This window comes from Gouania willdenowi, chromosome 19 (genome assembly GCF_900634775.1).
Source record: "Gouania willdenowi chromosome 19, fGouWil2.1, whole genome shotgun sequence".
In the NCBI taxonomy this organism is placed as follows: Eukaryota; Metazoa; Chordata; class Actinopteri; order Blenniiformes; family Gobiesocidae; genus Gouania; species Gouania willdenowi.
In genome coordinates, this window is record NC_041062.1 from 5,565,725 (window position 1) to 5,592,732 (window position 27,008).

The following is a 27,008-nucleotide window of genomic DNA, read 5'->3' on the forward strand; positions in this document are numbered from 1 at the left end:
TCTCTCTCTCTCTCTGTCCATCTCTCAAAGGTGAAGCAGGCTGATGTCAGTGCCTCTCCTTGCTTGCTTCCTCTCATCTGAGTCCCTGTTGCTATCTCACCGCTACCATCTCCTCCATCCTCTTCATCACCAACACCTCCTCATCACCACCTCCCTCCACCGCCTCACAGGTAAACACTCGGCTCACCTTTTAAACCTGTACACCAATTTTTTTTTAAAGGAAATCATTTCAGTGAAGTTTTTTTTCTGAGTCTTCACAACTTGGAACTTTTCCAACGAACTGCAAAGAAAAGTCACGTCACATTTTATTTGACGGTTTATACATAGAGCTGATATTACACTGTCATTACATGTCATTAGCATTAATAAGGTGTCATGACGGCTGTCATTAAGAGTCGTTCGCTAAATTATGACACCTTTGCAGCTATTTTTTGGCTTAGGTGGAGGGATCTACTGGGGTTAGTTAGGGTTAGGGTAACAAATGGTTAACAAACGACGCTTAATGACAGCCTTTACGACACTTTATTAATGCTAATGACTGGTGTCATATCATAATAATGACAGTGTAATATCAGCCTCATGTATAAAAATTCAGGTAAAGTGTTACCTGAAGTTTTATCATATTTATATAAGTCATATTGACTATAAAGCATGTAACAGCAAAGTAGAGAGAGTTAATGTAGCCTTAACTTCTGTTTGCTTGAAATGTCCTTATTCTTCTTCTACATCTTGGTAAACCCTGGTTGGCATCCAGCATTTTGATTAGCATTAGCGCTACTACTGGTGTAAACTAAAAACACATTATTTGAGTTGCAGATCTTTATTAGACACATAAAGGCTGTGTTCAAAATGTCATACTAACATACTACTCATACTAAGTTTGATGTCAAAATGAGTATGTAGTGCGTTCACGTTAGATGGGCACACTAGTCACACTCATCCGCCCCATGATGCATTGCGAGCGGAATGTAAAAGCGTCCTGGGACTGGCTTCAAGCTCAAACCTTTTCAAAACAAAAGTATTTCTTCTTGTCTTCCATTAGTTTTTTAAGGCTTTTGTAAATAGGACTCTTGTTTTGAAGTGAATTGGTTAAGTTTTCTCAGCACAATGGGAAAAAAAATCATTTTCATGACAAATCTTGAATGTGGTTGATTTGGCAAAAATAAGCTTGAAATATGCGGAAAAAAGGTCAAAAGTGACAATAATGGGTCAATATATGCGACATTAGGTAAGAAAAGTGGCGAAAAGCATTTATAAGTGCCAAAAATGTTTTGAAAGTTAAACAGTGCAGAAAAGAAATTGAAAATTGATGGAGAAATGGGAGTAATGTAGCAAAAATGCATTAAAAGGAGCAAAATAGGTTAAAATACGGCAAGTTTGGTGTAGGGTAAAAATGGAATCAAATTGTTTAGAAAATATTCTTAGTTTCTTAAAGGCATTTGTGGGTTGGGTGAGAAGAGATTTTTTAAAGAAACATGACTAATCGTGTGATTTGTCGACCGTGTTGTGTCTCCTGTGATGCAGGAGCTGTCGGGGGGTGCAGGGAGTTTCTGGCTTTGTCTGACGGGGGTCAAGCTGTCGTCTGACCAGAGTCCCACTTTCCTCCACTGATGTTTCCGCCACCACAAACCTGGATCAATCAATCAATCAATCAAAACTCTCTCCATTCTAACACAAACACATGCACGCACACACAAACATTTGCACAGACATGGAGCCTCCCTCAGCGCCTGCAGCATTTGCTTCGCCTTCCCTCGTATTCCACCTACTACTCTGTCTATGCAGTCACTCCAACCCCCAAAACGTTGGTGTCCCTCCCTGTGCAGTCTGAGAGGGAGACGTGTTGACTCACTGCTTTTACCCAACGGGACCCTCAGCTCAGGGGGGAGACGCTTTACCAAGTAGCCACGCCTCTTACTCTTCCTCTTCTTTCACGGGCATTTCCAGTTTTGGAACGCACACGTAGCTGAACTGTTTCAGATGGACAGCCATATTAGTTTTTTCTCTTTTTGTTCTTTTGGGGTTTTTCTTTGTGTGTGTTCACACAGTAAACCTGCTGAGACTGAACTCTCTAATACCTACAAGTCATGTACAAATAACTCAAGTATGAAACCTGTATATTAATTAATAAGACCTTATGGAATGTTGGTAATGATACTTAATTAACTATTGAAAACTAAACGTGGTACTTCCTCATGTCTGCATTTCAAATAGGAGTGGAGTGCACTTCACAAGTGTCTAGCTGGAGTTTTCCACCCCACCCCCCCCTTCGCTCCAAAAACCGCTCACCGACCAATGACAGCTCTCCCGTTTCTACCGGGAGATTATTCAAAGACAAGCGCTTCCTGTTCAGTTCCTTTCCTGCTCCGCTTCGGTTCCAACGGAAGAAGTCGCGATGGAACGAGAGAATGTAGGTTTCGCTTCGGTCAAGTTTTCTGAAAACAGATGAATCAAGTGCACTTTGCATGGTTACTGAGCAGAAGTGCACTTGGAAATGCTTTGTGAGTGAAAAGCTCAAGAGAAGTCAGTGGTTTGTTTGGTTTTTACTCCAAGGCCTGAGGTCACAGGTCTCAAACTCATGGCCCGGGGGCCAAATCTGGCCCTTTAGACTCGAGCAGTGGTGTTAAACTAATTTGACTTTAGGGGCCAAATACAAACTAGTTTGATCTTAAATGGGCTGCAGATTTTAGGTGGGAAATCAAGTAATTTTATAATTAATGTCACCAAGTTTACACGTGACACGACGTATAAATGATACAAAAAGTATTCAAGGCGATAAGTGACAGATATTAGTCCCTGCAGGATTTTCACCTTTAAATTTATTTGATTTTGTGACAAATTTTTAGTTAATTTGGGATAATTATGTGAAATAATTTCTGTAAAATTAAGTTTTTTGAACAATTTGAGATTTAAAATGACTGCAGTCAAGTGAAAATAGCATAGGAAAATTGCGATGCTCCAAAAATTGTGGAGTTTCATTGAAGTTGTGTATTTAGAAGGGCTTAATTATTTGGTAATTTACACAATAGATCACAGATTTGGAGCCCAGACACATGTGCTTTAGAGCGTCCAATACGGCCTGCAGCACTAAGTAAAAATGCCTAAAATCTGTGGCCCACTTCAGGTCAAACTAGTCTGTATTTGGCCCCTGAACAAAAAAAAAATAGTATTTATGTATGTATTATTATTATTTAAGGTTTGTTTTCAGATATGAGCAGTTTCTCAGATCAAACACTGATTTGACTTCACTCCCTTCCTCAGTAGCATTCTAACATGTGTTTAATATTTTTATAATATGCTTTAAAGTTAACATCTACCAGTGAAGGTCAAGTTCTTTGAGAGTTTGCTGAGTTTGACTGATAGTTTTAAGGAAACCAAAGGTTGGCACCTAACTTAGAGAGCGACTTTAATGTTTTCATTTTTCATGTTTGTTTATTTGTTTGTTTTGGGGGGGGGGTTCTGGATGTGGGAGAATGTAGCCAATTGTAGCGCATGAGTCCGCTATGCAAACGAACCTTCCCTCACTATCCTGTGTAAGCAACGGACAGAAGGTGAACACACCCACCCAATGGGTGCTCCCATGGACTCGGAGGTGGAGGAGACCTCGTGTTTAATGCTGCTGGTCAACTGTTGTTGTTTCCTGTCTAACTGCTAAGTCTCACCCAATGGGTAACAGAAAAAAAAGAAGCAACCAGGAGGTGGAGAGAGAGAAAGAGAGAGAGAGCAAATGAATGTAAACTAAAGGATGAAAGTGTGTGAGGAATGTGTTGAAGACGGGGAAATGTGGGTGTGTGTGTGTGTGTGTGTTCATGAGGGATTGTGTTGCTCTGGGATAGAGGGAACCTGTATTTTTGCAATAAAGTTATTACCAATGCACTCCCACAGGGGGTGTGTCCACCATAACTCGTCTTTTTCTCCTTTTGTTTGATAATCACTCAATAACATTTTCACTCCAACCTTACCATAGCTAAGCAATGCAGTAACGGCCTCTATTCAAATATATTTTAATCAGTTTTAGAATAACATTCCAAGTGAATAAAACTTGTTATAAAATTAGAGATTGATTTCATCCAAAAACTATGAATTATATTAAGCTCGGAATGATCATATGGAGGACCAACTCCGCCACAATTAAAAGTAAATAAATAAATAGCTACAGGGATAATATTTAGGTATTAAGTGGTTTATTTATGGCAGATATATGTTGGAATTTATCATTATATATAGTGTGTGAGTGTTATTTATATTCCTTTTTCCAGTTTTTTATTTAAATGTGTGTTATGTCATTCCTTATTCTTGGAGAGAACATTCATTGTTGTACAATGACATTATAAAAAGCTTTTTTTAATTTATGACATTTTTAATTGTTTAGTTGAACAAGTCACAATAATTAGGTTCAGGTTTATTTAAACATGCAGGACAGCGGCTCTCAAGGACTGTAGGAATTTATGTCATTCTGTTCATTGTAAGCAATTTGTTTTTTGTGTCTCCGGAACAATTAGAAATGAATTGATGGCTCTGTTGAATCAATTCTCTCACTGTGACTGAAACGATTAGCAAGTTTATTTTAGAAATGATTTGATGTTTTGGCATCACTGTAGAGGATGTACTGTGAACATATAAATAGGATTGGCTGATAAATTTCACAATATATTTACTTTAAAACCATAAATCTGTGCCTGAAGCACAAATGTCAAATTTAGATTATTTTTTTTTTCTTTTTTTGCAGAAAGCACATTTTTCTTTAAAGTGTTTTTTGTGAGTTACCTTTCTAACTACTTATATCTGATGTGAACAATGGATGAATAAAGACAATAGAATAAAGAGATGAGGATTACAAAAATGTCCACCCTGTGCAAAAAACTAATAAACTATTCAAGTTTTTCGTGATGCTTTTACCAAAGTAATTTTCTTTTAGATTTTATTACATTTCACTAAATCTAATCATTAACGTAGATTAGATTTAAACCGACATTCTTACCTTAAACTAGAGATACCTGCAGTTTTCTTCTCCTCCACTAGATGGCAGCAGTTGTACAATTCAATTCAATTACAAATCCTCATATGCAACATATTCCTGGTTTGTGTTTTTTTCATCAAAAAAGAGGAAATTGATGAGTTGGTACATGGTTACAAATAAATAACTATCACCTGTGAGTGTTTATTTAATGTGTGTGAACTGATTTCTCCTTTCTCACAGTCAACTGTTTGAAGTGACACGTGTAAACATGCAGAGCTCACAAACATCTCAACAGCAGCGAGAAAACCACTCTTCATGAATGTTTGGTGAGTTTTTCTTCTTTTTTAAATGTAAAAATGTCAGTCAAGAGCTGAGTGAAGACACCCAGGTAGTCGTCTGATCCAAAAAGAAAACTAATGTACTGAAGAGGTCTGTTTAGGTGGTAATGCAATGAAGACATGAAAAATCAAGTCTACAATCCCAATAACAAAGGAGCACATGAACCAAGAAATGTACAAAACTGACCAACTAATGAACCAACAGACAGAATGCAAACGAACCGAGAGAGAAAACGGACGGTCCAACAACAAACCTATCAAGACAGTGAAGGAAGGCAATCAGGAGACGAGGCACACCTGAATGGAAACAGCAGGGAGTCAAATCACTTTCCAGGCAGGGTGTGTTGAAACAAGCAGATACCCTAAGCTTACAGATAGAGAACCCTAAAGCAGATGCTCTTATATGAAATAATATAACACCAATCAATCGAAAGCCACCACATCACAAGTAATAATGATAATATTTGGAAGGACAAAAACAGGACTGTTGGCCTAGCCGCGAGAATTTAGAACTTTGATGCATTTTATGTACAGGTATAGATCGCATGAATTGGAAATCCTACTATGAGGGGTAAAAACTAATTATTCAAACTAGAACAAATGAAATGACTGATTCCATCCATCTACTACTGTGAAGAATGTTCTCGTTGAGAGAAGCAGAACACTGATTCAATCCAATCCGACTCATTCTTTGTGAAAGCAACATCAGACCTTCAGAGGAGAAACAGCTCATTGTTTCTTTCTCTGCATTCCACATATTGTGCAATGCGAGTTCAATACAGTGATGTTTTATAAAGCACGAACATTTAGCCAAGCATTTTCCTCATTTAGCCTTCCATCAACAACAAACGTTAGCATTGTTCCACGTCAAATTGGTTGCACAGCAGATGCATGCACTTTTATTAAGTTTTTATGTCATAAAAACTGCAGATTTAAGGCTGAAATCATTCAAATTGTGTTTGTTAGTAATGTGGAGCATTTAAAGCTGCACTAGCAGCACGATGTGGCACATCCAGGGAGAAGGCCTTTCTAATGTGCAAATTAAACCGCACAGCGATGTAAACACAGGCAGCCGAGCTGGATAACGGTCATTTATGTCATGATGATCATAATCTTTCCTTTGCATCACAACGGATTCGTCTAATTTTAGATTTGGGAAATAAAACGCATCACACAAATTGATGGTTTGCCTCTTTTTCACACTGTGATCTGTGTGTTGATGTTTACATGCAGCTTTAGAAGATCAAATAAATGTGTTAGTATCATGATGATCGTGATAATTTGTTGACCAAAAAATGTTGTTGTAGTTTTCGTCGAAAATTCTACCAAAATGTATAGATATTTGGACTAATAAACAAAACTGTAACACTCACTCTTGTGGTCATGTGATCTTATGCATTGATCACAATTCATATTTTATGAGTAGGAGAATATATGATTGTGACGGTAATTACTTGCTTTAATTATTGAAATATTTTTTGATTCATGGTTTCTATTTTCTGTCACATACTTCTATAGGCAAGGCATATGTATTTGTATCGCATATTTCATACACAAGGCAATTCAAGGCTGACTATTCTCCAGGATGTTTGTGTTGACTGACGCTCCGTCCCCTCCTCCTCCTCCTCTTCCCCAACACCACCTGGAATTTTGTTTCTGAACCAGATCTACCCAAGGTAGCTTCACGTCATCTGCGACGGATGAACTGTACAGAATAAAGCGAACGGGATCACGTTTCAACGCCTTCTTTGGCCCACCGTCCCCCCCTCCCTCCCTCCCTCCCCCCCGCGTAGTGGCAGCAGGAGGGGTGAGCGAGGCACCAGTAAGAGGTTGCATGCGCCCCCCTGCAGCTGGCTGCAATCCATCCCTCCACAAGTCCCCTCCCTTGACCATATGTGCTATGTCCTTGAATTTTGTTGTAATTGTGTCTTTTTTGGTGTTTCTGTGTGTGCCAAGGTTTTTTCCTAATTCAACACTGTACTCCATAAAGGAGCACAGATTGGGAATTGCCTTTTTCCCTCTTCTTACCTCATGCTTTTCCACTTCTCATCTAAGATACGGAGCGCTCAGTACTTCCGCTCCTGTACTCCCATGTTAAATGTGATTGTCTTTTCATGTTTCTTGGACAGGATGCAACTGAAACTGAATTTCCAGTCTATAAAGTATTCTGAATCTGAATCAGAAACCAGTTCATGACTAAGCAAACAGATCAAGTCACGTCACATTCAGCCATCCATCATTTGTACCAATTTAGAAAATGTGCGTATATTATACATACACATCAGTAGTACATTATCAGTAAAGACAGCGCTGAGGAATTTAAGGTTTAGAGTTTCCTCTTTTGTAACGTACATTAGTTACAGTTGTTACAAATGAGACAATAGTCATCATCGTCATTTCTTTTTCATTGCTCTCTGTGGTTTTCCACGCTAAAGAAACACAGATGTTGCATAGATGCAAACAATTATTGTTAAATGATATTTCACTGCAGTTTTTCAGCAGAAACAACATTGACCTTGAGCAATGTTCACTCACAAAAGACCAGATTATAGTCCTCTCTTCATTCAAGTCAGGTGGGAAGATATATTGAGGCAGAGGTGGGATGTGGTATGCGTGGACAGCATATCCCCTATAGCGTTTGCTCTAGCCATCAAAACTCCTCGGATCACCAAAGTCAGTGAGATTTATCCTAAGCAGCTCTTGAAAATCTTTGCACAGAATGTAATCAACAATCCATCCCAAAGCTTTTTTAGATTGAGTCGATACAAGTGGTCAAAAAAGTGTGGATTTAAACACAGAGGCCCCCACTTCCTGCAGTCAGCTTCAATTTAAAATGGCTAACATCAACACAAAACACATGTGCACTGTACGGTACCGACGTGTAAGAAACACACTTTTGACAGTGAATCCAAAAGTTCATATAAGACCCGAAAACAGTAAAAGAACAAAATGTAAATATCCTTTTTAAATCCACTCTACTGCAAGACACCAGTGACAGTGGGAACGTGAGATTTGAAACATGCTCATTTATGGCTTCGGTAACACTTTAGTTTAAGGAACACCTATAAACCATTACTTAGTTGCTTTTTAGCATTAATAACATATTGGCTCTTAATTAGTCATCATAAGTACTTATTAATGCCTTATTCTTATTAATTCCTTATTATACACTTAATGGCAGTCTTGCAGTCCAAACAGGGTTAGGATTAGGATTAGGGTTAACGTTAACACTAATCCTAACCATATCATGTTGAGACCATAGTTCATATACAACTTACTGGTTGTATAATAAAGCCATGCAGAATAAGGCATTAATACGTACTTAATAATGTCTAAATAAGAGTCAGTACGTTACTAATTTGCATGCTAATATGCAACTAATTAATGGTGAATAGGTGTTCCCTAAACTAAAGTGTTACCGAGACTTTTGATCGATTGATCTGAGTATTGGTTGCATTCATGTGACGTCATATTGCTGCATCGCAAGAGTGTTGAATTCAGATGGAGGGCAGGAAGTGAAGTAGCTTGAGAATCTGCCGTCTGAAATCATCAAAATGCCCATGTTTTGTGGAGTTTACAGCTGCTCCAATCATTCTAACCGAAAAAAGGAAAAGAGATTTTATAGAGTCCCAAAGATTGTCGTTCACAAAGGTGAGAAATGTAAAAAGCTCACAGAACAGTGGATTTTAAACCTACGTCTGCGGTCGGGAGAAGCAGAGTCTGCTAATGCCAGTATCTGTAGCGACCACAGAGGTATGTTAGCGTATGTTAACTTTGTTTTTGTGGCTGTGCTTATATAGCATTCGGTTGTTGTTAAATGCTCATTGACTATATTATTTACCTTTTTTCTTTCACCCCTGCACACTGTGCACAGTTAAAGCCGAACACCTCACTCTGGCGAAGACCAAACGATAATCATCGTGGAGCCGTTTGATACCGAGGTTGTGGACCCACTGGCTCACAAAAAAGTTATATTTTTCCATATTTTTATAGGCTTTCATCTGCTGCTTGGTGTGGTAGGATGTCTGAAGGACCAGATAGTTTGTGATACCAACAGCCTCGATGGTCGGCAAACTTCATCTTTATGAGATACGGGTCACGCCCAACGTATTTGTTAATTATTGTTTTTATCTTTGTAGTGAAACTGGATCTAAATCAGTACAATACGTACTCTCTGCAACCGTTTTTTCCCATAGGCGTATTCTCCATTTTTACATCCTTCTCGCGTTGTCATAATCACGTGACTGAAACCCAGCTGTTGTCGATTAAAACAAAGGTTCTAGTGGTACTTTTAGCCATAGTTTGCGGAGGGGGGCAGTGGGAGAATATTAGGAACTGTTTTTTAATAATAACTTTTATTTAACATGATGTGCATCTTCGGAACTGTTATTTTTTTTGGTGCTCGAGTCATGTGACGATTGTCTTCCTTTCATGGCTAAGTTATTGAGATTTTTTTAAATAAAAGTGTTTTGCTGCATTTGATTCTAACATATTACTGTTAGTTTCATGTCACAGATCGAGTATGACTTTTCAGTGAAATGGTCCCAAACCTTTGAGACTTTAGGTTGGTTCTACTTTTGTTGTGCAATTCTTTTTCACAATTTAAATGGTGAAGCGACACTGCCCCCAGCAGTTCATATATGGTACTGCAGCAAAAATGAAGCAGGAAGCGGCCGCCGGCCTGATTTTATCATGAATTTACAACATTAAATAATGTGTCAATGCAAATTTTTGTAGTCAACATTATCAATTATGTTACTAATCATTTTTTCATTATTATTATCATATGTTACACACAATGTGGTCTTGAGACAGTCTTTATATTCAATTCTATTTTTTCTTTTGTCCTCCCTGGCAAGAATCTCAAACTCTACCTATGCTTTTTTGTGCTTTTGGTTTCATGAATTGTGTGTAATTTACTTTTTTCTCCTTTACATTCCGTGCATCAGATGAAGACATTGGGAAGAAGTTTTGCAGACAATCTTTGAGAAAACCAACTGTTTTGCATAAACCCCATACATACCAAATTGATTCTGTAAAGAAAAACACGGTGAACAATGAATGGATGATTAATTTGGTAGATCTGCAAGGAGTGAGATTTTCTTTGGAACATGTTTCTATTGGAAAAACAGTGACATTTATCAGCTTGGAGTCGCTAATGACCTCATGTCGTTTTAAACAGTTACTTTAAATAGACTTAAAATAGACTTGAACAACGCACTCGCATGTTGAGTAAGAAGTGTTCAAATATTTATGCGTGTCATTATTTCCCCCTGATGGGGACATTAATTCCACTTCTTTCTCTCTGGGTCTCACCGGAAGTGTCTGACGCACCATCAGTAAGAAGAGTTGCACGTGCGGAGGGGCTCACGTGCAGCCCAGTGGCAGACAAGGAAGCTCACGCGCTGGGTTTACAATTCAACGGGAGCTAAAAATAGCACGTACACGGAAGGGGGAGATCAACCGGAGAAAATAGAAACTTCAGGGGTATTTTTATCCTCTGCCGCATCCCGAGCGTGACTCTCATCTTATTCTCGGAAGAATAAAAAAAATCCCTCTTCAGAGGAGTTGTTGATGTGCATTCCTCTCTGAATTTCCACATTTTCCCTGTTCAAACTGGTATTTTCCTCCCCTCAAGACTTCACCCAGAGTTGAAGTGTAAATTGAAGGAATTCCTCTAATCATTGAGTTCAACTTTATGCACAAACGGCTGCGGTTTTGCCTCAAAGCGAGCACGTGCACAGGCCTTTGATTGACTGAATGTAGATTATGCTGAGCGTCCTTTAAAGCCAGCCCTAGCTGTTACCGTAGCAACCGCAGACCATCCTCCCGTAACACGTGCACGGGCTTGGTCATTCAATTTCTCATTCATTCATCCATTCATTCATTCAATTTCTCATTCATTCATTTATTTTTCAGTGCCTCTTTGACTAGGCTGCACACATTTCAGTGACATCACAGCAGAGTGAGTGAATATCATGCAGTAAGTTTGCAAAACAGATGTTTGGAAATGGATAAATGTAGAGATTTTTTTTTTTTTTAAAATACTTGCAATAATTAACAAAAAAATCACTGTCACAGGCAACTGTCATAAATTAAATAAGTCAAGAAAAAAAATAATAAAGCAAGGAAAACAAACAAACAAGAAAAAAAAAGCAAAATTTTAAAAGAAATACATAAAAGGAAAAAAGGGGTAAATAAAAAGGGAAAGTGCCTTTTTGTCACACATCATTTGAAGCAATCATGTAATTGTGTAGTTTACTTAGTCTCTACTTTCAGGGTAGATTTTTGTCTTTTTTTGCAGATTATTTCCATTTTTTATGTTATTTGTAGAGATTTAAGCTGATTTAATAGTTTAAAATCATCTCCATCGACGTCTCATTCACTCACTATCAAAGAAAAACAATGGGTTGGAACAGTTGATTCCATTCAAACAGATGAGCCCCAACGTATTATAGTGATAAAAAAAGAAAGGTTTGTGGTGGTTCTGAGGGAGAGAGTTTAGAATATAAAGGCAGCAGTTGAATGTGTGTGAGGCTTAGAGGTGAAAGTAATGGATTATAAGTACTCACATTACTGTAATTGAGTTGCTTTTATGGCCACTTGTTATTTTACTTGTACGTTTTAGAAGAAGTAAAGTAATTTGTTACATTTCTACACTCAATACATAAAGTATATATATATATAAAACCCAATATTAAACACATCTATTATCTTAACTTAATATTCATGAGTAATTGTATAATTCAGACATTTTTTTAGGTTTGTAAAGGTAGTAAACAACTTAAATTTCTCACTGAGGCCATTATATAATTTTACACCCGCAACAGAAAAACATCTAGACTTCACATTTGTCCAAACTTTTGGATATTCAAAATTATGAATACCTCTTCAAACCTAAATAAAGGTAAGAACATATCACTGTAAACCCGAATATTCAAAGTAATTAAATAGATAAAGTAGTTTATACTCAAAGTTATAGAAAAAGTTCTACTGACTAACTTAATTATATCAAGTTGATGTAACCTTCTTCCTGTCTGAGTAACTTAAACTAATAATTTCAGAATAAATAGAACTATATTTGTTTATAAGTAAGCACAACAAAATGACATACTAAGAATGATACATTTCTGTTATTTTTGTTGTTTCAAATAGGGACTATTTAGAAATAAACTTAATTTATATAGCACTTTAATTCAACTGTTATCAAAAAGGACATGTAGCCAGTTATCCAAGTCTCTTAAGTTCTGGAAAAAATTGACTTTTAAGTTAATCAACTTAAACATATTAAAGCAATTGATTGCCTCAATTCTTTTTAGTTCTGGTAACTTATTTGTGTTTACAGTGTACTGTAAATGAAATCAATGGTTCCATGGTTACTTTGGACATCAAAAACAATTCAGCAGTTTTTTGATCACACAACTTCAGGTATGAAACACAACTTTTGCGAGGCGGTCATTTGATTCAATTTGATGGTAATTTATTGCCGCCACTGTTGCTGCGTTGGGACCACGACTCCGTTGTGCTAATTAGATATTTGAACCATATTGTAGGAACTCCTGAACTGTGAGGAATGACTTCCAGAGGTTTCTCTCATTTCATGTGAGGTCCTCTGATTGGAATATTAAACACACACACACACACACACTTTTTAATGACTGGTTCACACACACACACACTGGGGCTGGTTATCAATGCAAAGCAGCTGCAGCTTCATTACAAGTATCATCAAGGCAATGGTAATCATTGGATATTCTGTAACACCATTAAAATTCTAATCGCTGATGGAAATGGGAAAGCAGACACTGGACAACATAAATCCAGTAAAATGAGCATTATTTTATGGAAATATATTCTTATTATCTGATCTCAATAATCTTGAAATGGCAACTCTGTAAAATATTTTGCTGTGTGTAAAAACAAAACAACAGGCCATGATTGACTGCCATATACAGAGTTCTGCGACAAATTGACGCAGATCGACATGTTTCTTACAAAGTTTTCTTCTCACAAGTGATTTATACGCCTACGCCACACTGCACACGAGACCACCCCTCACTTTATTTGTCACCGTTTCAAGATACCACAGCTGAAGTAAACATCACAGTCCACGATTAGACAGCAGCAGGCGCAGCTCCTGATGCTTCTCCATTTATTCCAGTTACTCCTCAGAAGTGCAGTAGCTACTGCCTGATGACAGATGGAGTAATGTTGAGCAATGTGAACTGTCCAATAAGTGATGATGAGATGAATTTGGGTGTGTACCTGCACTCTTATTTTTACTGTAATTGTGTGTATTGTGTGTACTTTATTATTTATTTCTATTATTCTATTATTACTATTTGTTTTCTTGTATGCCGCTGTTCCTGAGAAACAATTTTTTGTTTTGTTTATGGAAACAATATTTTGGGACAATAAAAAACCTTGAGCGCTGAACCAAATACTCATTCTGCAGACAATTGGCCACTGACTCATGACATTTTACGTACTGTTTCATGACGTAACATGTCAGCACTCTGTGTAACCCCAGCATAAAACCCTTATATCCTTCATGTTTCTCAAATGGGGGTACATTTGCAATGTCAGTGTTGGTCATACGTCAGATGTGAGATGACATGAAATGAGAAAACTAAATCTATTCAGCAGCCACTAAATACTGTTTCTTTCTACTTATTTACAAAATGAGATTTTTTTAAATGTGTGTTATCACTAAATCATTCCATCATTATGAGCTGATAGACAATGTCAAGGGAAACAACATAACGTGTTTGTCCAGAAGAGGTTATTTGAGCAAGGATATTTTAAAAAAAGTTACAGATTATTTATGTATTTATTTAGTTATTTTGTTTGGAACAGTGTGTATTAATGTACAGCCACAGTTGTTAATACACCGGATTTAGCTAAATGCTAATTTCCATCCATAGTCCCATGGTGCAGAGGGTAGAAGCAGATACAGAATATAAAAAGCTAAACATCACAACTCCACATACACAATACATGATACAAATACAATCATCTGATTTAAATGCTCAATTAAAATGCCTAAGCCTGGACTATAACAAGACACACACACACATAATAATAATAATAATAATAATAATAATACATCAAATTTGTATAGCGCTTTTTGGACACAAAGACGCTTTACATGCAATAAAACAAAACAAAAAAGGGTTTATGGAAAAGCTAGTTTGAACAGGTGAAGAATCAATTTTAAGAATATGCATACTTATGATCACAACTTTTATTACTAATAATCCATTCTTTACAGTGCCTAATTTACATATTTTAAAGAAACAGAGACTCCAGTATGGAAAAGGGCTGTGTGTTTTCACATAACATGATGATTATATATTCTACTTATTCAAGCTATACGGTACTTTTAAGATTACTTTTCCTTTTTTCTGCACACTCTCCGTGTGTAAAACATGTGAAAAATGGCTCTGAGATGAGCGAGCGAACAATCACCGTTTCCTCTGGTGCTTTTGATTTCAACCCTCGGCTTCACACATCATTATTGTGTGCATATTAGAGGTGCAGCTGAACATTAACTCCTAATCTGTCACAGTAATTCTCCAAGTCAAGACCATCCACTTTGGATCCCGTCCTCCACAGCTCTCTGCTTTTTCCTCTAATGTCTATGTTTTTACTCCTCTCTACCGTAGTTCTACGGTTATATTTCTTTATCATCAAGGCTATGCTACCCACATTAGATGCATTAGAGATGAATGAGGTATCAACAATGATGGAGGTAACTGAGTGGCCACTAATCAATACATCAACATCTCAGAGCTGGAAGACTTTTTTTGTCACGTAATTGAATCAATTGAAGCATCACACGCCCTTTTGTTCCTTTTGTCGATGCTTCCACTCCATCTCGCCTGATATTTTCAGCCCCTTGTACAATAACTCTAACTCATCCTTTATCAGATTTCTATACCACCTTGGTTTTTTCTTCAATGTTGTACATCTCAGCGCTTCATCCTTTCAGATCTCATGGCTTAACTGTCCCCTGTCACTCGAACTCAGCCCGAATGAAACGTTATTAATGATACAACGGAGCCAAGAATTGGAAAGCTACTGGAGGGGAGAGAAACATGTTATATTACTTTAAATGTCAGAGGAAATGATTAGATATGTAAGCTGTAATTTAATTGGTTTGACATATGCAGTGTTCGACAACTAGTTTCTCAATTAGCATCACATTCATAGATCAAATTATCATGTTGCTTTGTGGGAAACTTGTTGATAGATTGAATATTTTTATATTTTTACTCTTTTACTCTTTACTTGGAGTTAATTACATTTTTCAAGTACAATTACATTTTCAATTACCCATGTTGAATCATAATTCGATCACGATTACAGTGACCAGCCATTTTTTCCAATTACAATTAAATTACAATTATTCTTATCCTCAAAGTCAATTACAATTACGTTCTCAATTACTTAAGTTCAATTAATAAATAACCTCATAAAAGTTAACCTTCCTCTTCTGTTAGCTTGCCATTAGCATCTCTTATGATATCAGGTCCTAAATCAGCTGTAAAATACACTACAAACAAATATCTATCATTTAATTTCTTTCTCATCTGTTGGTTACCTTGTTTTGTTTCCTAATCAATGAAAATATAGGTTTTAATATTTTTGATGTGGGTATCTGAGCCTTTTTTGTGTCTGTATACCCCTACAATTATTTATTAATTACAATAACAATTATAATTATGCCATAATTGTAGTTAAAAATCAATGCTGTGATAACAATTAGAATTGACCCCAACACTGGTGGCTGTTCACCTTCATATTTAACTACTACAATCCAATGCAACCTTTAAGCTCCAGTTGAATTCAATTTCTTGTGAAGTTGCAATGCACTTCATTCTATTTATAACCAAATGTGTTGACGGAACACGTGCCGGGTCGACGCCGTCACATGTCAATCTTCCCGTCTCACCATGAGTTGGTTAGAAATGGACCAGATTTGGTGTTAAGCACTTCCCACGGCGCCCGTGGGTCTGAACAAGCAACAGAGAATCAATTGCTGGACAGAAACACAGGAAGTGGGATTTATCTACACCTGAGAATTTCTCTGATTCGGGTTCACTAAAGCTAAAAAGGTAGCGAGGTCGGCCTTCAACGTATTTGATTCTCTAAACCACGTTGGATGCTTCAACGGAGTATACATCTTAAAGTTGTTGTTTTGTTCCTAAAACTCTTCCTAAACCATTTGTTATTTGTGACAGGCGATATTACTTACAGAAAAGAGGTCACTACTAGGGTAAGACATTTTTTCAGTATGCTGCACAGTTAGGTGGTATAAAACTACTGTAATTTCAGTGATGAATTCATGAGAAGCCTGTATTTAGTCAGAAAGGTTATATCTTTTGTTTGATGTAGGGGCGTATGGACCTGGTCCTGGAGCGCTGTGGTTCTGCAGATTCAGATGCTTTTCTCCTCCAAGAGACATACATCTATACAGTTTTACCATAAATATGTATTTTGTAGTCCGTAGGTGTGTTTAAAAAATAACTAAACCCCCTAATTCACCTTTTTTTCTGCTGAAAATAAAAATGGAAATGGGTATGAAGTAATGTTGATTAATTCGAGTCCAACTCTTGGGATTTTAGACAAAGTATTTTAATTTGGCGTATTTTTTTGTAAACATTTTAGAGTTACTGTCCTCTGTAAGTTGAAACCCAACTATTAAAATCTATTTTTGCTATTGGATGATAACCATGGTTAGCATAACATAAATGTAGACTGTGCGTGTATTAAGTGCTCCAGGAGCTCTGCCCGTAATTTGTTGAATTTCAGAATAGACCCAATGTTTTTTCTAAAGGTGACCAAAAAAAACAAGATTCCCATTCGTAGATTTTTTAATTTGTTTTTTCTCGTTTCAATTTTCTCCCTCATTTCTAATTTTTTTTGTACCTTTTACATCTTTTGTTGTAACTCCACATGTTACATATGGTACCAAGCAAGTAAATGCAGAAATGATGTGGACATGAAACAGAAAGAAAGTGCAACCCAGTGCTATCAGTGGTCCTCAAACTGGGGGAACCTAAGCTTCTATATTTGAGGAGGTGAGGACAATACATCCATTTAAAAAACATGTGTTCTACAGGATTTATAGATTAAAAAAAAAAAAAGGAGGGCTCATTATTTAAAAGGGTGAGTCAGTGTAGGAGAGAGACCAATCCTTTCCCAGTGACATCACCACCTTTTTATGTTGGAAATAATGTATAATCAAAGAACAACAGAATGCACCTGCAGTATTATTTTCTCTGCATTCACATGGGCTTGGACATTAGACACCACTTTGATAGAGGTCGACCTTCTCCGTCTTGTGTCCCCCAACCAAGTCGAGCGACCGCCCACATCGCCCAATCACAAATTGGTACTGAAAGTAGTTTACAATGATAGGTTGATCTCACTGTGTATGGTTGAAAACCGGCCACTTCCTGCTTGTTTAAATGATCCTAAGTCATTCTAACAACATAATAGCATTGATTACTTGTTGATCGCATCCTATCCCAATGCAATTTATTGTTTATTTATTTGTATTATCACGTTTTTTTTAATATAAGTCGTTGGTTTGATGTGTCAAAGTGAACAATATCTGGATTTTATTTCCATGGAAGTCATCGATAGAACATTTCTAATACCTCGACCAACCAATGGGCAGCTTCTGTGCATTTTCACCTTCTCCAAGAAAGTACGGTAATATTTTCACTGGCGTTTATTTATTTGTTTTTCAGTATTAAGGCAATACTATTTAAGAGATTTTGGAAAAAAAAATACAAGAATACAGACCTTACACCCTGGAATATTCCATTATGATCCAGATCAATAAACTGATTCTGGTTCAGTTTCTCTCATCATTGGTGAAATTTCAAAAAAATCATATCTCGATTTGTAATTGATTGATCTTTATACATTTTGACTCTGTTTTGTCGGTTTAGTTCTCCAATTACTCCACCATGTTTTATCCGGATTGTGCATTTCATCGCAGTTTTGCAAAAACATGCTGGTGCCCAAACATGTGGACTATACTGTACTGCATGGTTGGAAATTTCTTCCAAGCCTTTGAAATGTAAATGATAATGCTACCATGATCAGGATCATTGATCCAGATAACTGGTGATATGTTGAAAAGAGAAGATTTGGCCAAGGTTTGTTGGTAGTGGTTTTTACTGGATTCAGTGTAAAGAGTGTTAAAGAAAGCTGTTTCTTTAAAGTGATAACACCATATTTTCTAGTTATTCTAGCTCCCAACGAGGAAATAGAAAGAGACCTTGTTGGAAAGGTAATACTCATACAATGGTTGACGTCAAAATTAGTATGTAGTGCGTTCAGATTAGATAGTATGGAATGATTGAGTATGTGAGAAATACCTGGATGTATACTATATCGGGACATTTTTTTAGGTATACACGGTGGGCACACTAGTCATATTTAATTGCCCCATGATGCATTGCGAGTGGAACGTAAAATCGTCCTGGCACCAACTTAAAGCTAAAAGTCAAACATCCCCTTTTCAAAACAAAAGCATCTCTTCTTTTCTTCTATCATTTTTTAACACTTTTGTAAATCGGGCTCTTGTTTTGAAGTTAACCAGAAGTTTTGTCAGTACAAAGGAGGGTCTTTGAAAATCTCTGAAAATGTTGGAATGAAATGTGTTTTCCGCGAGTTTTATGGATCAAATGAGCACATGTTGATAATCTATTTGGTTACGTTCTCACTTTCAAAGGTGGAGAATCAACGAAGATACTTTAGCCTTAGTGTGATTCAGGTTTTTGATGCGTAATGCATATTGGGAAACCTGGAAAGTATACTTCAGTAGGAACAGTCATCATCCTAATAATACTTATAGTGTACAGTAGACAGAATATACTCATTAAGTTTGTAGTGTGTCGTGTTCTTCCATGTTCTCTTCATTTCCTTCTGTTCTTCCTCTTCTCCTCATCTTTCTAATCCAGGTGACAGAGTGAGAGCGATGGCAATAAACTGTGTGTTTCATTCATGTCCGTCTCTTATTGAGTTCAGAGACGAGGGTTTAAAGTGCGGATTAACGTTCATTCAGATAAATCACACATCCCATTTCACCATTCTGATGGTAATCCCATGTCATCCTAATCCTCCCTGCTGCTGCTGATGATCCTGGTGACGAGTTACTCGATGTCAGGAGGACTCAAACGTTTTCCCTGGACATCTCACCTGGTTCTTTAAACATTCATGTGCAACATTCACCCTCTTTGTTCATTTTACAAATACCTGTGCAGCAGCAAGTCATTGGAAAAAAAGTGTAATTTCTTTATCTGTAACAGCAGCCTGGTGTACGGTGTACATTTTAGGACATCCTCAGGTCTCAGAGTGAAGTATCAGGAAAACCATCATTTATCAGACCAAACAGACTTTGCTGTCTCAGCAAAACCTCCATCAAATGACACGTCCTCAGGCTTCAAAATAAAAGACGTCAGACTCAACAGCCTCAGGATATTGTATTTTGAAGAAACCGAAAATACACGTCATCAATATGTGCTGCTTCAGACATGAGAGTAGGATGAAAGCTGTTATTTTCTATTTATTTTTAAAGGTTCAGATATATCAATGTTTCATTTAACTATGTATTTATTAATCAAACACTTTGATGTATCCTAACTTTTAAAAAATAAAAGGAAAGAATGGCTTTTCATCTTACTTCTTTATGTGTACTTTCAGTTCCTTCAAAATAAAATGCCATGTTATGTTTTATGGACTGAGGCCTAATAACTGATACATTGATCTCTCCATCACAGGGCTTAACACACAGAAGTAAAGTTTATTCTCATTTGATTTCTGTTTTCAGTCTTGTTTCCTGCTGTGATTTCACTGCAATGTCCCACTGTTTGAGAACCAATTAAATCCAAGATGAACTCCGACAGCCTGTTTCAAACTCTCTGAATTTCAGACGTCTCGTATCATCAAAACTTATCACTCACAATATTGTGTTAACCCGTTTCTCCAAACTACCCTAAAATGAAAAAAATCATCTGCACACAACGTTTATCTCTTACTTGTCACATTCCTCAACAAAATTCTAATTTACTTTGAGATTATTAATTTGTATCAAATATTTTCTAAATTGATTTCATACATAATTCAGCAAAAGCAAATGTACCTTCCTGTAAGGTGTGAACAGATTATTATCATAATTTGCTTCTGAATTTTCTACAACCCGTAATAAAGCACATTTAGTGAATATCTGATATATTCTTTAAACAATTCTCACCTCTGAAATATACAAAGCACATATATTTGTCACAAAAAGGAAAATATGACGGCTGTCTTTTATTCATAAACTTACAACATCAAAGAATTAAGTTACATTAATTCCAGCAAGTTCTTTTTGTCTTATTTTTTAATAATATGTTAAGGTTTCATTTATTCAAACAAATGTATTTCTGGAAATGTACTTTGATCTCCGGAAATTTTTCCACTATCAACTGCCAGTCTTCTTCAGAGGCGTCTGCTGATCGCTTTGATGTTTCCTTGACGTCCAAGTAATAATTCCAGCAAGTTATTTTTCTCTTCTTTTTGAGTAATATGTTAATGTTTCATTTATTCAGGCAACAATTTTTCAGGAAATGTACTTTGATCTGAAATTTTTTGACTGTCAACTGCCAGTCTTCTTCAGAGGCGTCTGCTGATCGCTTTGATGTTTCCTTGATTTCTGCGTAATAACTCCAGCAAGTTCTTTTTGTCTTCTTTTTGTATAATATGTTAAGGTTTCATTTAATCAGACAACTGTTTTTCAAGAAATTTACTTTGATGTCCTGGCATGCTTCAACTATCAGTCTTCTTCAGAGGCATCTGCTGATCGCTTTGATTTTTCCTTGACTTTAGCGTATTTAATTTAAGTGCTTTCTGTCCAGAGTTTAGAAATCTAAGAAATAATGGAAAATGCAACAAAATGAAAACCCCACAGGATGCATAACAAATAGCCTTTATTATTATAATATACATATATACAGTAAGGAAAAAATGTGTTTCCTCCTCCGTGCACCCTGCACTGCACGACAGACGCACTTCTGTAAACAAAGCCTATTTTATTTTCAGCTGGAGGCCAAATCTGGGAAGATTATGCACACATGGGAGAAAGAGATCAAGAAATTCTGCGTCAGCTGTCGTGTCCTAGAAACTCTGACTTGGTTTGTGTTGAACTGGTTGGTCTGGAGCAACGCCAGCTCTCAGAGCAGCTTACCAGTGTCAGCAAATACCTGCTGCTGCTGCCAGCTCTCGCTTGTGTAATCAAATGAATTCACCCATGTATCTGCATATAAGAGCTGTTACACCACTGTAGTTTTCCTACGATGTTGTGCGTTAGTGTGTGTGTGTGTGTGTGTGTGTGTGTGTGTGTGTGTGTGACCGGCTGAATATTTGTTTTTGGGTGACAGAAACCTGACATAGTAAAACAGTGCATGCTTTGGTCATTCAAGCAATCCACTAGCATTGGCCCCATAACAAGCGTCTTCATTACCAGGTCCTAAATGAGTAGAATTATACATACAGTAAGTGCAAATGTGCAATAGTTAAAGCAGCTCCAAGAGAATCGAACCATTCCAGAGAAGCAATAGTTAGCATTGTGTTCGATCCACTGCGTCGTCATTCATTGTGATGAAGAAAAGAAAAGAAAATTTGTTTGTTTTCTTGAGAAATTCTAAAAATGACACAAATGTGGTCGCATCGTTTTTTACACGTTTTTCATTGGTAAATGCATAACTTTGACCTTTGTAAAACAGAATAGAATTTAATAATAACCAATACATTCACATTTTTCAAAGTATTGTATTTAATTGTTTGAATGTTCAATTGTAATTATAATTTTTGTTATTTTTCTTTTATATAACATATATCTTATTATCTAGAATTGTATAGATAATGGAAAAATTAATTTTCTTGAAATGATTTAATCTTTTTCCATTAGAACATGTGGCTTCTTTAGAACAATAGTACAGCTTATGTAATAGGTCAGCATGTGCACAATTTATAGTGAATAAGGTAAATCAGCCAAACGAAAGCTTCACAGCTGAATGGAGACAATGTAATTAGGACAGTTTGTGAAGCCTCTGATCGTCCCCTCACATCCACTGTCAGCTGAGACAAGGCTGTGTTGGAAATGTCACACTCTGTACTATACACTGCAAACTTAATAGTATATAGTCAGTATCAACATGTGCTCATTTGAGCCATAAAAAAGATATTTCATTCCGACATTTCGGAGATTCCATATTGTCCGTCCGATTAACTTCTAAACAAGAGCCCTATTTACAAAAATGTTAAAAACTGATGGAAGACAAGAGATGCTTTTGTTTTGAAAGGGGATGTTTGATTCTTAGCCTAAAGCCAGTCCCAGGACGATTTTACGTTCCGCTCGCAATGCATCATGGGGTCGTTGAGTATGACTAATGTGCCCATCGTGTATACTTCAAAAATGTCCTAATATAATATACATCTGGGTATTTCTCACATCTTTTCCTACTATCTAATGTGAACGCACTACAGTTATTTTGACGTCAAACTTGGTATGAATAGTACGTTAGTATGACATTTAGAACACGGCCCTGGACTTTGAACCCATGCCACATCCATCTCCTATAGGCTTTGTCCTCGTACATTGTAGACATGTGAATTGCTCTCCATGACCTCACTTTAGTAGCTGTGGTGACATGAATTAGAAACAGTTTGGCGCTGGTGGATGATATAACACCGAAAACTTCAGCCATAAATCTGCATCCATGGCATTTATTCATTTTTGAATCTGCAGTGAATCTGAGGCGCTTTTATTTTACGTTTTACTTCTCAGGTTTAAAAGCTTGTAAAGAGGATGTGAATAAAGTCTGTAGTGATAGATGATCCTCTTCTTCATCTGCAGCGCACGTTTTCAAATCTGCAAGCTTGGGAGCATGTTTGCACACATTATTACCAACTCTTATTTAACTATTCTATATTCAATACGTTAATACAAAGCTCAAGATAAATATATTGTCTTTGATCTGGTTTTCTCTGCAGAATCTCATCAGAGGCTAAAGCTCCTAACCCTCCCTGCAGCTCTTATCCATCTTGTGCATTCTAAGGTTTCAGCAGCATGTCAAAAGGAGCCAAATTTCAGCTTAATTCTTTTTGACAGAAGAGGCTCGGAGCCCTTTACGTCCGTCCCTTTTCACCCCAGCCATGAAAACTCTCATATTTTCCCATCTGGTGGCTCTTGTCTTGCACAGACACAGATGGAAGCATCTTCCAGACAACCTGTCAGGCATCAAATAGCACTAATCACACAGCTGGGTCAGGCCATATCTACTGCCAACAGGAACTGTCATTTTTGGGTTCTCCCATAACTGATAAGTGTTGTATTTTTGACAGTCTGTGAGTTACAGGTAAATACAGTCTTTAATTGGGGTTCTATGTGGATTTCATTGGCTGTACATGTGAGTGGTCACTGGTCTCAGGATGAGACTGATTATCAGTGACCATGGTTAATGCATCCCAGTGCATTTCCTGCGCTCGCTTACACTGTGACGCACAGCAGCACGTTTGTCAGCATCTGACTCGAAAGCAGATGCTTCTCTCCTCAGTGTCACGCTGTGCTGTAATAACTGTGCACACTTGTTTAATCAAAAACACACATTAAAGCACCAGCAACCCCAAATGAGAATTAGGTTGTTTGTTGGAAGACAAAAAATAAATAAATCACGTTTTACCAGACATGGATTAGAACTGATGGAGTTTTGAAGCTGCTTAACCTGATAACTAACATTGTTTTAAACTGTAGATTACAATTATGCCTCACACAATTTCACTAGGGGCCTGAGGGCCCCTTTTTTCCATTAAAGTCATTCTCATTTATTTGAGTCAAATATTGCGACAGTTGGTGGTATCAAATGACTACTCCTCCGTTAATGCTCATTGACATGGATATTCTATGAACGGATGTCAAGAACCTTTTGGAGACCTTTTCCACTTGGTGGAACCGAGTCATTTGACTTAATTCTCGGGAACGTGGTACTTGCTATTCGGCGTGGAGACGTTTTGTGGGCCCGGCCGTAGTTCATTCGAACTTGTCACATAAGCATTTGGCACTCTCATGGCCACCGTTGCACCTTATCATTAATTTGCACATTCATTCCATTGCACCTTGTTTACCTTACAACCTCTTTGTGTAGTCTTGCTCCTGGTTTTCCGCATTTGTGTTTCTATTATTTATTATTAGTGCTGTTTTTTTCTTTAAAAAACCACTTTTTGCCTTTCTAATTACCCCTTGGAGATTAATATAGTTTTTCTCTGATTCTAATGCTGATTCTGAAAAGTACCAATAAGCCCAAATTGGCATGAAATTATATCACGGGCAACACAATAAACAAAGCAGAACAAAAATGGTGCCAAACAAATCACTGTCCTCCATGTCTGATGAAGAAACACAAGAAATCACTGTAAGAATACGATAAAAACACTTTTTTAAAGAAGCTTTTCCACTTTGATGCCACCTTTGTGTTCTTCTACGGGACTCCAAATCCCACAATGCAAAGTGCGGAACTTTTTTGATGATGAGTCAAAACCAAACTTGCAAGTAGCATTTTTCAAACTGAGGTAAATCCTTATCAGAGTATTTATGAGAACAACTTTTGGATGACATTTAGCGACATTTTTGTGCTTGCCTACAATACCAAAGACACTAGCTGGGTTTCCATTACCCTTGGAAAATGCGCAGTCTCTGAATAGCACAATAAAAAATGGCAATGGAAACATCTGAGTTTGGACGTATCTGGTCACATGACCACTTCTCGCTGAGAAAACATGGTTTCTTAGCAATAGATTTAAAAAATTATTACTGCCACATTAGACGTGAAACAACAAAGGATGAGATTTGACCAGAGTTACGAGGCTCCAAAACACCTTCAATGGAAACACGTTTAAAGTGCATTTCTACTTTGTCAAAACTGTATAAATACTGTTTTTATTTTGTGAAAAACTGTAAGGGAAACGCAGCTAATGATGTATGCAACATTTGACAAACATTTAATGAATAAAATCGATAGTTGCACACCTCATGATAACCCCAGGCCCCACTACACTTGCTTAGTCACTGTAAATATAACCGACTGTGTCAAAGAGGAAGGACAGGGTTTAATACACATACAGTGGTATTGTTTTGTGTACTATTGTGTAAGTCCCAGACTCTGATCCTCTTAAAATGTCCTAGAACGCCCCAATCATGGGACCAGTTTTTATGTGTTCCGCTGTCAGGAGTGTCGATCTCACAAGTATTTGTTCATGCTTCGTTGGAACAGGCTCACATTTTCATTTTCCTTTTTAATGGACGAATAATAAAATTCCCAAAGGGTGACATTTGAGCTTTGCTCTCATGGACTTTCCTCACAACATCACGTGGCATTCCAGTGTGAGTTTAACGTAGTTAAAGAGGTCGTTGTGCTGTAATATGGGGCATTGAACAGCATTAGAGAGCATTAGCGGCATATGGTTAACAGCGGAAAGCAGCGGAAAGAGGCATTACATAAACAATAAAATGGGTTACAAGGGATGAGGTTAGTGTGCCTTAATGTGCAAAAGCTGAATGTAACCCCGAAGGCAAATACAGTTGAATAATAAAGCACAGATAAAGAAATGAGGTCAGGGAATCAGAGGTATCCAAACAGAAATGAGAGGAGCATCACAAGAACAAGCTTGGATTCCTCTATGTCTCTCTTGTGCCGACAATGGGCCAATATTACCAATCTAACACCGAGTGTCTCTATCCTTTTTGTCTGTCCACAGGATGAGTGCTCTCAGCTATAGAACATCTTAACAGTGAGGAGTTGAGGGGAATGCTTTATTTATCACCTGCGAGCGCTCTCAGCCACAAACAAAGCCGTCTCTGGGGTCTCAGGTGACACTTTGTATCTTCTCACAAACTATAAGTGACCCTGTGATCTTTGTTAGAGTGGTCTGCCCTACCATTAGTGCTGAATACAATTACACTTCACCACCAAGAAACCTCTTATGAGACAGCTTTCATCTACTTTACCCAGCGGGAGCTTAGAGCCACCATCAACACTTAACCAGGTCAGAACACAGGAAGTGTCTTCACTGGAAGAGTTTGACCTTTGAACTCCTGGGGCAAACAAAATATAATAACCTTGTGTGTTAGACTTTGGAATAAAGTAGATGAACACACAGCTATGTGTAATAATTTGGAACAATTTATACGCAGGTACAAGCAATCACACCTGAACTGCTGAATATGTGCGTTGCACTTAAAGCTGCAGTATGTAGAATTGTGAGACTGGAATGGAAATAGCCACTCCCCTCCCTCCCCTCTCTGTTTCGAATTCACAGGCTTCCTCGTAAACTAGAGAATGAATATCCGACTGAAGCCCAATGGTACCCAACAGGTCAGGTCGTGTTCAGACAGATATTTAGAATTGGTGGTAGGTTTAGCTACCAGGATCATGTAAATAGATTCACTGAGGTTATGCGTATGTGTTTGACGTTCGCTTGTTGCCCTGTGCGCTGATTTCCTTTGTTGACATTAAGAGTTGTTTGTTAATAAAGCAAACGTGGCTCAGGTGGTAGATTGGCTTCTGATCCTGAGGTTGGGGGTTCGAGCCCAGTCTATATACGTCTATGTGTCAAAGTGTCCCTGGGCAAGACACTGAACCCTAAGTTGCTCCCAG

The 27,008-nt window shown here is 37.4% G+C and overlaps 1 protein-coding gene across 2 annotated transcripts in view; it reads left to right on the forward strand.

Moving 5' to 3' along the window:
- Positions 1-3,881, forward strand: part of LOC114481543 (inactive ubiquitin carboxyl-terminal hydrolase 54-like) — a 66,088-nt gene extending 62,207 nt beyond the window's left edge. Inside the window, exons 20-21 of one of the 2 annotated variants that reach the window (XR_003676250.1) lie at positions 31-170; positions 1,525-3,881. Coding sequence is in view for 1 of the 2 variants with exons in the window: in XM_028476468.1 (XP_028332269.1) it covers positions 1,525-1,611 (87 nt within the window). In the remaining variant the exon portion in view is untranslated. The remainder of the gene's footprint in view (positions 1-30; positions 171-1,524) is intronic. The other variant, XM_028476468.1, reaches the window with a different exon arrangement.
- The last annotated feature ends 23,127 nt before the right edge of the window (positions 3,882-27,008 follow it).